This window comes from Melospiza melodia, chromosome 1 (genome assembly GCF_035770615.1).
Source record: "Melospiza melodia melodia isolate bMelMel2 chromosome 1, bMelMel2.pri, whole genome shotgun sequence".
Lineage (NCBI taxonomy): Eukaryota > Metazoa > Chordata > Aves > Passeriformes > Passerellidae > Melospiza > Melospiza melodia.
The window spans coordinates 130,691,678-130,704,184 of record NC_086194.1 but is presented as its reverse complement, the minus strand read 5'-3'; the positions used below and the strand labels follow the sequence as shown (position 1 = coordinate 130,704,184).

General features: G+C 42.0%; 1 protein-coding gene across 1 annotated transcript in view; it reads right to left on the bottom strand.

Annotated features, from left to right (window-relative positions):
• The window catches only part of ASXL3 (ASXL transcriptional regulator 3), a 122,365-nt gene extending 115,114 nt beyond the window's left edge, over nucleotides 1-7,251 (bottom strand). The window contains exon 1 of the mRNA XM_063168192.1: nucleotides 7,176-7,251. Coding sequence (XP_063024262.1) covers nucleotides 7,176-7,229 — 54 coding nt within the window. The 5' untranslated portion in view covers nucleotides 7,230-7,251. The remainder of the gene's footprint in view (nucleotides 1-7,175) is intronic.
• Nucleotides 7,252-12,507: the final 5,256 nt, after the last annotated feature.

The following is a 12,507-nucleotide window of genomic DNA, read 5'->3' as shown; positions in this document are numbered from 1 at the left end:
GTCCTCCAATATTGAGTAAAGTCACATGGCAGGGTCCACAGATTTTGTCTTTCTGAGCTCAAGAAATTATACAGAGCTGAACTCTTAAGTCAAAGAATGAAAATATCAGATCACCCAGATGTTCCTGTTCCAATGTCACAAACACCAGAGCTTGCTTGAACAAAAGTTAATGGAGCTCCTCTGGACCCCTTCAACACTAAGTGCCACCCCTAACCACAATCAGTGCACTGACATCAAGAAAGCTCCAGCATGTACTGCCAGATGGTTTATCTGTCTCCTGACACTCATTTGATGTCTGTGCTAGAACCATATCACCATTCAGAAAGTTGTAGGTCATCCTTTCAAACCAAGATCAGCTGCAAGTCTAAGGCACCTCTCTACCATTTTACATCCTCATCATGTACATCTCCTCCCAAGACAGTGACTCCAGCAACAGAAAACTATCTGGCAGGACCTCTCAGAAAGAGAGCAGCCTCAGAGGGCCAGTATGTCAACAATCTGGGATTCTGTGGGGATGTTAATTGACATTCAGAGTTGGTAAGTGATTAAATGAACCACTTTTGACCAATCTGTTGTGCCTGAGCAGCACAAGGATTTGCTACCTAAACTCACAGGATGAGCAAATGGCATGTACCAAGATGTACTGCTTATTGCTCTGCCTTTGCATTGGAAGCTGACCCAGAGTGAAGGCTAAGATACTTGGTTTCTTCAGTCTGCAAGTTCCTCAGGAGGAGGATTTGCTCAGTTTCATCTGGAAATCTGGAACCCATGGACCAATAATGAAATTTCCACTAATCACATCTTTTCCCAGGTTTTGGCAGCACAAAAGGAGGCCTCTATTTAGTTACTGCTATTTGCAGGAAATACCAAGACCATCATCATCACACCCAGCAACACAGAAAACACAATGAAGCTTACAACATTAAAAAAACAAAAAAAAAAACCAAAAAAAAAAAAAACTCAAAAAAAACTACAAAAGAAAAATTTTTACTCTAAAGTCAAGAGGTCAAGTTTAGTACATGATTCTCCACATAACTGTAATTTGCTGATCACAGTATAAAGAGCAAAAGAAGCTCCAGCAGGAAGCACAGTAAGTTTAGTTTGGCTTTCCACCTTCAGAACAGCACGCTACCTGGTCCAGACTAAGGTGCTGTAATGGCATGGTTTGGATACAGGGACTTGGTGAACTGGGCTAGCAAGTCCAAACTTACCTAGCTGTGCAGGGTGGTAGGGTCTTGAGTGTGGTTAGTGGAAACTACTTCACTGTGGTTGCACATGCAACTGACCAAATCTACTCTTGGAAGAAGAAAAACTAGAACAGTTACTTCAACAGAATATCCAATATGTCAGGAAAATATTAGCTCTTCTATGGAGAAAGGTAAGCCAGAAGACACTGGAAATATGTACTGTAACAGGGAACATTAAATCATACCTTAAGGCACTGAGAACACCTTCACACTATTGAGGAATGCTCATATTTAGGTTCCTGTTAGGGTCTTCTCCTATGATACCCTGCTTTGGCAGAAATAACGTGACATTACTGAAAACAGGTCCCATTCCTGGGTAAGGTTCTTGCCTACCTAGAGGTCTGCAATGCCAAGGGTTAAAGGGCTGTCTCAAGACATAACAATCTCATTTCTCTCAATCTACCCTAGAAAAATGCAAAAGGTGATCTGAAATAGATGATATTATTTGTAGATTTTATATTTTTATTTTAAATAAAAAAATAATAAACCCACACTTATTAATGGTATTTAACAAAATAAAATATTAATTCCAGAACCACAAAAGGTAGGAAAAAAAATAAGTGCAGGTTCAACCTTGTCTAACAACTGCAAAAATTACTTTGAATAAAACAAGCGGGAGGAAACCCTAGAACAAACCAAACTAAAATACAGCTCTTCAAAGCAGCATTGATTGTGGATCAAAGGGAAAGGCCATCAAAACTTCCCAAGCCACAATGTTTCTGCATGTCTGAAAAAGAATTAACTCAGAACAAATATGGAAATAATAGCAGGTCTCTGTTAAGCCAACAACAAAGAAATCCTTAATACTGTAAAACAAAGTTATATCAAATTTTCCTTTTTAAAGACACATGAAGCTCCTTTAGCACAATGCTTTTAAATGTTATTTATAGTAACAAAATCAAAGACTTAACATAAAAGTCAAAGGGATTATCATCAATGGTCTAGCTATGCAGAAGTTACTCTTCTAGCTTTCTGTTTCTTTTGTGGTCTTCAAATACGAAGATGCAATACAAAAATACTTCCATACCGCTATGTGATCTGTTTCAACTACATTATCTCAGCATAGCAGATGAAGTAACAATCAGCTTTTGGACAGCCAGCCACATTAAACAGTAGTATGCAAGTGAGCAATTTCAATGGCTGGTTTTCATGTTTTTTTCCAGCATCAGTTTTTCTAATTAATTAGCATATTTTTCTTACAGTTTACAAGAGGAAACAAACAGCTCTTAGTTAAGAGCTGGATCCTGTCAGGAGACTACTGCAAGAAACACATGAATTAAGATATGAGTATTACTCACCCAATATGCACATGTCACCTGAACCACAAGGACTCTCCATAGAACTGGAAAGCACATAAGCCCTCAGTAACCTAAGAAAACCTTTCTTTCAGAACAAAATTTGGAGAAAAAAAAGCAAAAATACTAGAGAAGTGATCCAGCACACAAATAACCAAACAAGGACTACTGTTCTCATTATTGGGATTTTCTTCTGCTTTATTGTCAGCTTGTGGCAGAGACTTAATTCAACTGTATTTCAAAATACCATTTACAGGAAAGGGTAATAACAAGGGCAAGCTATTAATAAAAAAGTGTTTTTAAAATGTTACCATAAACTATCACCCTTCATAGGCAGATGGTGTGTGCTTCTGAGCTCTGCATTCCCAAAATGACCAGTCTCCACTCACTCTGTTCAGGCCTTTGGTTCAAAGTCCTACAAATAACAATGGATCATGTCTGGAAGTCAAATGATAAAAGCTGGATCATTGCAGCCTACTTAAAATTGTCATCAGTTTTTATGTGGCAGAGTATCCTTGGGCATGTTTTGTTCTCAGTATTTTTCATTTCAATAGTTTTTATGCAGAATTTTATGACATTAAATTTTTAAGAGGCAGAATTCACTACTTCAGGACTTCCAGCAATAGCTTGAGAGTCCTTGTGAAGCTAAACAGAAGATTTTTCATCTGAAAAGAATCACTACAAATTGCTTTAACTACTCAAGTGTTTAACCTTTCTATACAATTTTAATGAGTTCCATGTATGATCAGAAAACAACAATACGGCTACATCAAATGAGGATCAACTAAGAGACAAAGGAAAAACAGGATGTTTCTCCTCCTTCCTTGAAAGGTTTTCTTTTGTTCTCATTCTTTTAAGTGTTCTATCTTAGTCTATCAGACACAAAAAGCAGAAAACTGGCATGGAGATAATGCCCAGGTCATACATAAGCTCTGCTGTAGTCTGCCCTGCTGCAAAGTACAAAGTGAGTTGACATATCGGGTCTACATCAAAGACATGCCCTTTGGCAGGTTGTAAAGACAAGTTGCAATTTTGTCCATAAAAATGTGTGTTCTACAAAATGGGCTCTGTAACATGAACTGTTAGTGGTATGCCACCATTCCATTGATCCTGCACATGTGTTCATTTCTCAGGAATGCTTCTAAGCTGGGCTATGCCTTGCCCTAAGATAAGCAGACTTGCATGAAGAAAAAAAGCAGTGTGTCACAGACAGAAAGATTCTACTCTCTGCAGGAGACTTCTTCCATAAAATGCAAGTTCTGATAGAGGGCATGCCAGTGGCTCCTACTTTATTGCCTGTATCACATACATGGTATTTACAGTAAGAGATTAATAGAATGGGAGACCTTTCCTGCTTATGTTTTAAAAATTAAGAGAACAGCTTGAAAAAACACTGCATTGCAGGAGGTTTTCAAAAACTCCTTAATCAAATACTGAAAACGAGTAAATACAACACTGACAGTCTGGAGCCTCAGTGCTTACACATTACAATGTGTTTCAACACAGTCATGTAATATATATTTCCAAAGTACTTCTGCTTTTTTCATTGTGAATATGGGAAACAGAGAGCTGTGAAAGAACTCCAGGCTGAAGTCCAGTTCTTGTGTTCCTTTTTATCCATAACTATTATACGGTACATTACGAGCTTCAATATAGATTGAATACAGAGACACAGCCATATCAATTTCTGTCATAATTACTGTGAGAGAAGTAGTAACAGAGAATGAATGAGGCAGAAGTGTAGCCACAGAAGGAAGATGATTTTATGACTGTGAAACAGAACTACTACAGAGACACTGTTGGTATCATAACTACCTCTCCCACAGATTTCCTGAACAGCTTTGAGTAAGGTACTTAATCTTTCCATGTCTCAACTCTGCATGGGTAAAGCCGAGGTCAAAATACTTAACCTCATAGGCATGTTGCAAGTATAGAAACATTTGCATTTGGGAAGCTACTGGGTGCTGCTAATAATAGCTGTGTATGTACAATTGAAACATAAAATGAAAATCTGCTTCAGCACTGTTTGAAAGGTGTACAAAAAATTAAGTACGGCACCTCACAACAAACAAAGAATAACTAAAATTCTGTAGATCTATGAGTGAACTTAAAATAGTTGGGAAACTGGCATGAAAGTACATCATTGAAAGTGCACATTGTAATACATAGACATGAAAAACAGACTGATAAAGCAATGCCAGCAATGTTATCTGTATAATTTCATACCTTTTAGCATTTCACTTTCAAAGCCTAATATTGTTGCAATGTAAGAGCTTTTATAGAAAATCTACAATGTATATATCCATACAGTGCTCTATACATTAATTCATCCTCTTTTTCCTAAAAATAATTCAGCAGTACAATTTTACAACATATTGATCTAGGTAAGTCATGAGTCATTTTTTGTGAGTAGGTATCAATCACTTCATTGTTTACTTGTCTGTGGAAAGAAATTGATTTAATCAAACCATGCAGTAATACATTATTGATGTATCCCAAGAAAACAAAGTCATAATGAACCATCAGGGTCCTAACATAAAACACTGTAAGGAGCAGCAATTTCGGCTTCAGTCTTTCCTAGTGATTTGCAAACATATGTGACTGTATACAAGTAGCAAAGACTAATGCAAGACTGTAGTTGGTCTGAGCAGCAGCACATGTCATTCACATAACAGACTTGGGACAAGCTCTGCAGAACTTGGCAACCCCAGGAGGCTGGACAAACCACACTGTGGACCTTGTGTATCTCCACCACTTATATACAGCAGTGTATCATCTTACATGCTACTTGATTTTAGCAAATCATTACTCTTCTAGGGGGAAAGGTGCAGCAATAGGACATCGTGAAAATAAGACTCTTAGCCCTTCTTCACAGCAGTGGCTCAGCCTTTGTTCTCCAGAGGCTTTAAACTTTTCCATGTATTAGACCACATGGGAACAGCAATTTTACTCGATACACAATAAAATCCTTTATGCACATTTGTCAAACAAAATACGGCTTACAATGGTAACTGTAGCAGCAGCTTGAAAGAGTAAAGTTAGGATAGCAATTTGATGTATTTTATAGACTTTTGAATGTATGTTCATCAGCTTAGAGCACAGAGAAACAAATACCAGAGCAACATCTGCTGCCAAAACAACTTTGGCAAAAGTGAGTATTTTACTGCAGTGAAACTTCTGTTACAATCACGAGAAATAAGAGAGTACAGTAGCGACACCATATCAGAGCATCTTCACTAACGCTGCATTATTACAAAATGTTGGGGGATGTATAACGAGCCACATCAGAATTTAGCACTACCCAAGCCCACGAGAGTACCTCGATACAGCTTACAGAGACATCTATAGGTAGTGTCTGTCTAATACCTTATAATTATTTACGTAGGAGAGAGAGGCTGAACTTCCTATCTAGGAATTCATATAACGAGGTGAAAACATTTTTACAAGGAAAGTGCTTCACAAATACACTAAACAAATAATAGGAATAAGATAGCATTACCCTCTACCAGAAACAGATGCAAGACTAGTAACAGCATGTTACTTAAACAATTCAATCTGTATCAGAGATGAATAAAAGATAAAGTTCGTGTAGATACAAAAAAGCAGCGTAGCCAGCAGCCTATCTTTCCAGCTTTGTCATCTTTCTATGCACTCAGCTGGAGCTGAACCAGACTCAACTTTGCAGGAGACACGCATACGGACGTGTACAACCATACGTGCTGTACCGTGCGTAACTATTTATTGTAAAATTCCTCGAATAAAGAGAACGAACCCAGACGTACTCCGAAACGGGAAAACAACATAAACGACGTACTCTGTTACACTTAGCGAACAGTAATACAGAATCATGAGAACAGATACACTAGGGTAAGGGAGACAGTTTCTTAATGAAGTGGGAATGGACCGAGTCTCCAGAGGCACGGAGCCTTTCCAGAAGCGGCTTACATTGCCCTGGACATTGCCCAGCTCCGTGGTGGAAGTACAGAGGGTGAAGCGAAATCCCAGGTCAGAGTTGTCTCTAACGCCCCTCACCCGTGTCCTCTCCCCACTAAAGGGATGGAAAGGCAAATCCCGGCTATTTCACTTTTCTCTAAATTAAAAGGAGGGATTTTCTCGGGATATGTGATGCACGAACTTTGCAGAGATATAGACACGGTCCCTAGGTATTTACTTACACACTTAATCACACACACACACATGCAGAAAGAAGAAAAGAATAGAGGCATTTCCTCACGCACACAGCGCAGAAGGGACGTAGGTATTCCTCTCCTCCAGGCAGGCAGGGACGGGCGGCAGAGCCGCGGGCTGCCCGGACCGCCAGCCCGGCTGAGCCGGCACCGGCACCGCTCCCGCACGGGCACCGCCGCGCTCCCGCCCCGGCTCGTTCCGGAGCCCCTCGCACACTCCGTGCCCCAGACTCGCTCACACGCTCTCTCTCTGCCTCTCCCCCTCCCGTCCCGCCTCGCAGTGGCCCCGACCGCCGGCAACAAAGCGGCGGGCGGGCAGCGCGCCGGGCTGGCGGCGGCGGGACGCGCTCGCCCCGCACACACACACACAGACACAGACAGACACACAGACACATGCACACGCGCACACACACATACAATGCTGCCGCTGCCACCGCGGCACCTACCAGGCGGGCAGCCTCGGCCCAGGTGCGGTCCTTCTTCTTCCTCTTGTCTTTCATGTTTGCATCTCATTGAGGTGGTTCGGGGGGGGGGAGCGGGGGGAGGGCGGACCGGGAGTGGGGGGGGGCCCGGAGGGGTTCCGCACGGACAATGATACGGTGACACCGAGCTCTGGAGCCCCCGGGGCGGGAGGGGCGGGGGCGGAGGAGGAGGAGGAGAAGGAGGAGGAGGGTGGGGGCAGAGGCTCCCCGCGGCGGCGGCACAGCTGTGACAGCTTGAGGGATGCTCCGCCGCGCTCACAACAATGCGCTGTGACGTCACGCGGGGGAACCGCGCCCGCGCCCAACATCCCCACGGCGGCGGCGGCGCCCCCCGCCCCAGAGCGCGCCCGCCCCCCAAGCCTCGCGAGAGCGCGGCCGCGGGCCGGGGGTGGCGGCGAGGGGAGCGGGATGGCAGGCCGGCCGGCGCCGCCGCACTACAACTCCCGTGGTGCTCCGCGGCGGCTCCCCGGGGACGCGGCGCTGGGGGCGCTGCCGGGGCGGGGGCGGCGGGCGGAGGTGGTGGCGAGGGCGGCCCCCTCGGCCCCTTCCCCTCCCTCTCCGCCCTGTGCCCGCGCCGCGCCGCGTTCCGTGAAACCAGCCCAGCACCCCGCCCGGCCCTCCCCCGCAGTGCGAGCCGATCGCTGGCCCCTACTTACGGCTGGGGCGGTCCCCCGGCCCGGCGGTGCCCGCCGGTGCCCTCCTGGCTCCGGCCGGAGCCGCTGCGGGAGTGCCGAGGCGAAGGCAGCCCCGGGCGGGCCGGGGCCGGCGCGCAGGGACCCCGCGTTCGCGATTCAGCTCCTCTTCTTGTCGGAACAGGAAAGAACATCTTGTTCCAGTGTGTAAACAAAGGGAGTTGATGTGCTGCGCTCGTAAAACCGCCGAAGGAGGTTTTCTTTAATTGGATGACCCAGGATTAAGATACCCACGAAATGCGGAGCGAAGGGACTTGGCACACCTTCCTGAGTTGCAGGATATTGTTATGCGGGGCTTGTTTCCTCCCTTCGCCCAGATTATAGCCTACATTAGGAATATTATCGAAATACATTAGGTATTTTTTTGTTCGAAATGAAACGAGTTAGAAATTATTCAAGGTTTTCTGTATCCATCTATTCAGTGCCTGCTTTCCTTTGTCCTCTCAGTAGCACCCGTGTTACGCCTTGCCTTATTCCTTTGGTAACATTAAACCTTATTTCTCCATAAATACACAGTTTTGGGGGGGAAGGAACTACGCCAAACCAACTACCACAGTGCTTAGCCTGTTTTACCAAGAAAACGACCAGGACAGCCCTGAGAACCTTCAACCTCTCAAGGAAACAGAAGAACCTGATAGCATCCCTCAAACACTCTAAATGAGCACTCACATTATCTGGTGGTTTGGATCTTCCTCCTCATAATTATATTTTAGTGGGAAAATAGGCATGGAAGATAGCACCTTCCCAGATTTCATTATTCACTCCCACTTATGTAAAAATATTAAAAATATGAGCAAAACAAAATTCTGTTAAACAGCTGCTTCTAAATTTAGTTTTGATTCCTGTCTATACAATATTAAGCAGAGGATTTGGGTATGCCTCAGAAATGTTCTTGAGAAAAATGTCGCAGCTGCAATGTTTCAGGTTTGACATTGTGCAAAAATTTTTACAATCAGCCAGTTGTTGAAATAGGTACATATGCCTTTGTTATTTACTGAATGCTGCCTTTGTCACCTTAGTAACATTTATAAAGAAAATGCTTGCTGTTACTATCACTTCTCTATGTTTTGTGGTTTTGACTTCATTTCCACCTTTTTATGTCTCTGCCATACTTTAGTTGGTTTTTTTTTACCTTTGCATTTCCTCACCTTTAGTGAATTTGTATTCCAAATCATGCAGGTTTTTATTCACATCTCATCGCCCATGCTAAAAGCCTAAGTCTGTAGTAATCGAGTACTTCATTAAAGCTGCCTTTGAAATACCTTCATTGTTTTCAGTACTGAAAATACAACAAAATAGAAAAAATATAGGGACATTTATCAGTCATTGCCATCATAGCTGAGTGTTGGAAGACAGAAAGAAATATTCTGCATTATTTCCCCTCTCTTCATACGTGGCTGCTTCACGTACATAACACGAACTTCTGTTACAAGACCTCTGGTGTTGCAATGGTGGTGTTGGACAGAAAAGGACACTGTAGGGAAAAAAAGTTCAGTGAGCCCCTAAAGCTAATCTGACTTTGTGGATTTTTTGGTTGGTTTGCATGGTTTCTAATGTCTGCTGCAGTCAGGATTAGACTTTCTTTTGGTATTTCTGTGGACCCCTGGAGTGATCTTTTTAGTTCTATTACAATGGTTAAATGACAGTGTCATGCTGTCATTAATTTATTTGCATCATTCTTACACAGTCCAGGTGTTCCTAAGTCATAGAATGGTTTAGATTGGAAGGAACCTTAAAGATCATCTAACTCCAACCACTCTGCCTTGGGCAGGGACATCTCCTACTAGACCAGGTTCTTCAATGCCCCATCCAGCCTGGCCTTGAAAGTTCCTTCCTTTATTCACATGAAAATAGTTGGGAATCATGTAGTGACAATTAGGGGCACTGTCTTTGCTGGAGAAAGAAAACCTGTTATGCTATTGGGGGACCCACTGGAGAGTACCCATCAGAACAGAGAGCTGGGGGGTTCTCTCTGTGTTTCATGATGGGATTAAAAAAAAGGAATCTGTACTCCTGAAATAGATTTTTATTTTTTTTTTTGCAATAAATGTTGTAGCTGAATCCAGTAAAGTTTGTCAGCATACACAGAAACCAAGTGCCTCAACAGAGCAATACACTTCTGCTTTAAGGGGGTAAAGTCTTCTGTAAGTCTAGAAGTACAGCAGAAAAAGGTCAAGTTCTTCTTATGAAAGAAGACATTTGCTATTGATTATAGATACTGTTTACTTCATGAGTTGGACCTGACCCCACAGGAGATCATATCTGCTGCTTCTCTAACTGAATTGGCAATAGGAGAATTGAGAAATGGTGAGCTGCCTTCCAACTGGAACCACTGGAACTATGGCTAAAAGCTCAGCATATTTAACATGTATATGTGTGTGTGTGTGTGTGTGTGTGTGTGTGTGTGTGTGTGTGTGTGTGTGTGTGTGCGTGTAAATACTTACAGAGTATTGTAAACCACATTGGATAACCTGCAAATACTGCAGAAAGATGTTGCATTAAAATACATAATTAATTTTTACCCAAGCAATATTTATGTGATGTTATGATACCAGATGTTACTGGTTTGACCATGGATGGAATCAGTTGTTTATTATGGATGTATTTGTGTTCAGTTACATTTTCTAGCATCCATAGAATGGCCAAATGATACTACGACAACATTGGAGGCTGATTTCTTAGCTTCAGTACCCAGACTGAATTGCTATAGAAGCTTTAGGTTTGACATTATGTAGTAGGCCATCTGAAGAACATTATTCTTGTTTCCTGCATAGAAAAATTACTTTTGATGTCTACTGCCAATTTTTATTCTTGTGTACAGTAATACTCCTGTTAAGCTGAAATCCGTGACCTCGACTTCTTATGCAAGTGTTTATATATATATAAATATGTATTGCTTCAATACAGTGAAGCACTGTTTCAATACAAATTCCAGTTTCAGCTCTTACAAAAGAACTAGTATCAGCTGTTACATGAAAATGCCATATGTGTGCAGAATGATTTATTCACAGCATGACAATTCAATCTAATGTGCCACTTCTACAATGGAAATTACATTCTCTACAATTGAACAAGAGATGCTGAGTTACAAGATAATTAAGAAAATATCCCAGAAGATACTAATGGACTCACTGCATTTCCTAAATTATTGTTAGCACAGTGATGACAAAAAGAAAACCATAAATTATGGGTTTGTGTGGACTTACGGGAAACCAAAGCCATTGGGATTGACAATTGACAGCGAACCATTTACAGATACTGGTGTCATAGTCGTAGAGTGTTTTTTATACCATTGATTTAAAGAATGGCTATTGCCAAGTATCCAGACAGTTTGAGCTTCACAGCATTTATTACACTTTAAGGAACTTCTCTCTTTTAATCATATGCCATATGGACCTGAATCAACATAACAAGTTTTTCAATTATATTACTAAGTCATAATAACAAGCTCAGAATCTAGTATTATCAGGCTGATGTTACTGTATTTGGAAAGTCTCCTGAAGCTGATGAAAAAAACCAAATCCTATAGTCTATACTTTATACGGGAGGGTGAAAGTTAAATTTTGCTAAATACTAATTCATATGCACAGAGTATTCTTTTCTTGAGCATGCCATTTCTTCTCTGAGGTTTGTAGAGGTCATAGAATATGTGGAAGAGCTCACTCTTCCCCCCCGCCCCCCGCAAAAAAAAGGAAAAATTTCAACCGTATTTTTCAGTTCTCAAATCAAGGTGTACATTATTTAGGTACAACTAAGTTATGTACATTTATTCCTAAATGTGTAATGCATGAGGTCTATTAGAAACAGTGCACTTTGAAATCTAAAGTTTTCCTGAGACCTATCTCACCTTAGCAAATTTTCAAATAACTTGACTGTAAGTAATGAGGATTTATTCTGTTGGCTTTTGAGTTCATCACAATTGTCATTACTTTTGTCTCAGACCAGGAATGGCCAAGTACTATAAATGTAGGGTTATTTCCTTTTCTCCCTCCTATTGCTCTCCAGCGGGCAGATAAACACTCAGGTCTTTTTTCTGGCACTGCAGCTGAACTAGTAAACATGGTTGCAGCTAAGCTGTGGTCCACTTTGCCCTCCCAACACGTGAGAAGTGATACACCCAGCATAGAGAGCTTCCCAAGCTGTCACCTTCCAAGCCACCTCCAGCAGCACTTCCCTTGGCCATGCTGGCCGTCATTTTTCATACTAGGGATGCGGAACCGCCCTTTCCCAAATCCATAGGGACAATTTCTATGAGAAGGCTCTTGTCTTTGAACGATGAACAGTTTACAAGATGCCATAAAAATGTTGGAAAGAAAATATTTCTTTGTACATACACAACAGAAGAGTGGAGAACCTGCCTCTGAGGCATTACACCCCAACTGCATATAGATCACACCTCCTGGTAGTTCTGTAAACCTCAGAGGAGAAGGAAATGTCTGCAGATGGCTGACAAGATTACTTTCATTTTTATATGACACAGTTTAGTCAAATCAAAACCAGAGCAGCTGATAGTTTATCTCATCTGCTCTTTTTTAGATGTTTATCTAGTTGATTATATGGAAGTTGCTGCATGGATTATAAATATGCAATTACAAGAGAAAAAA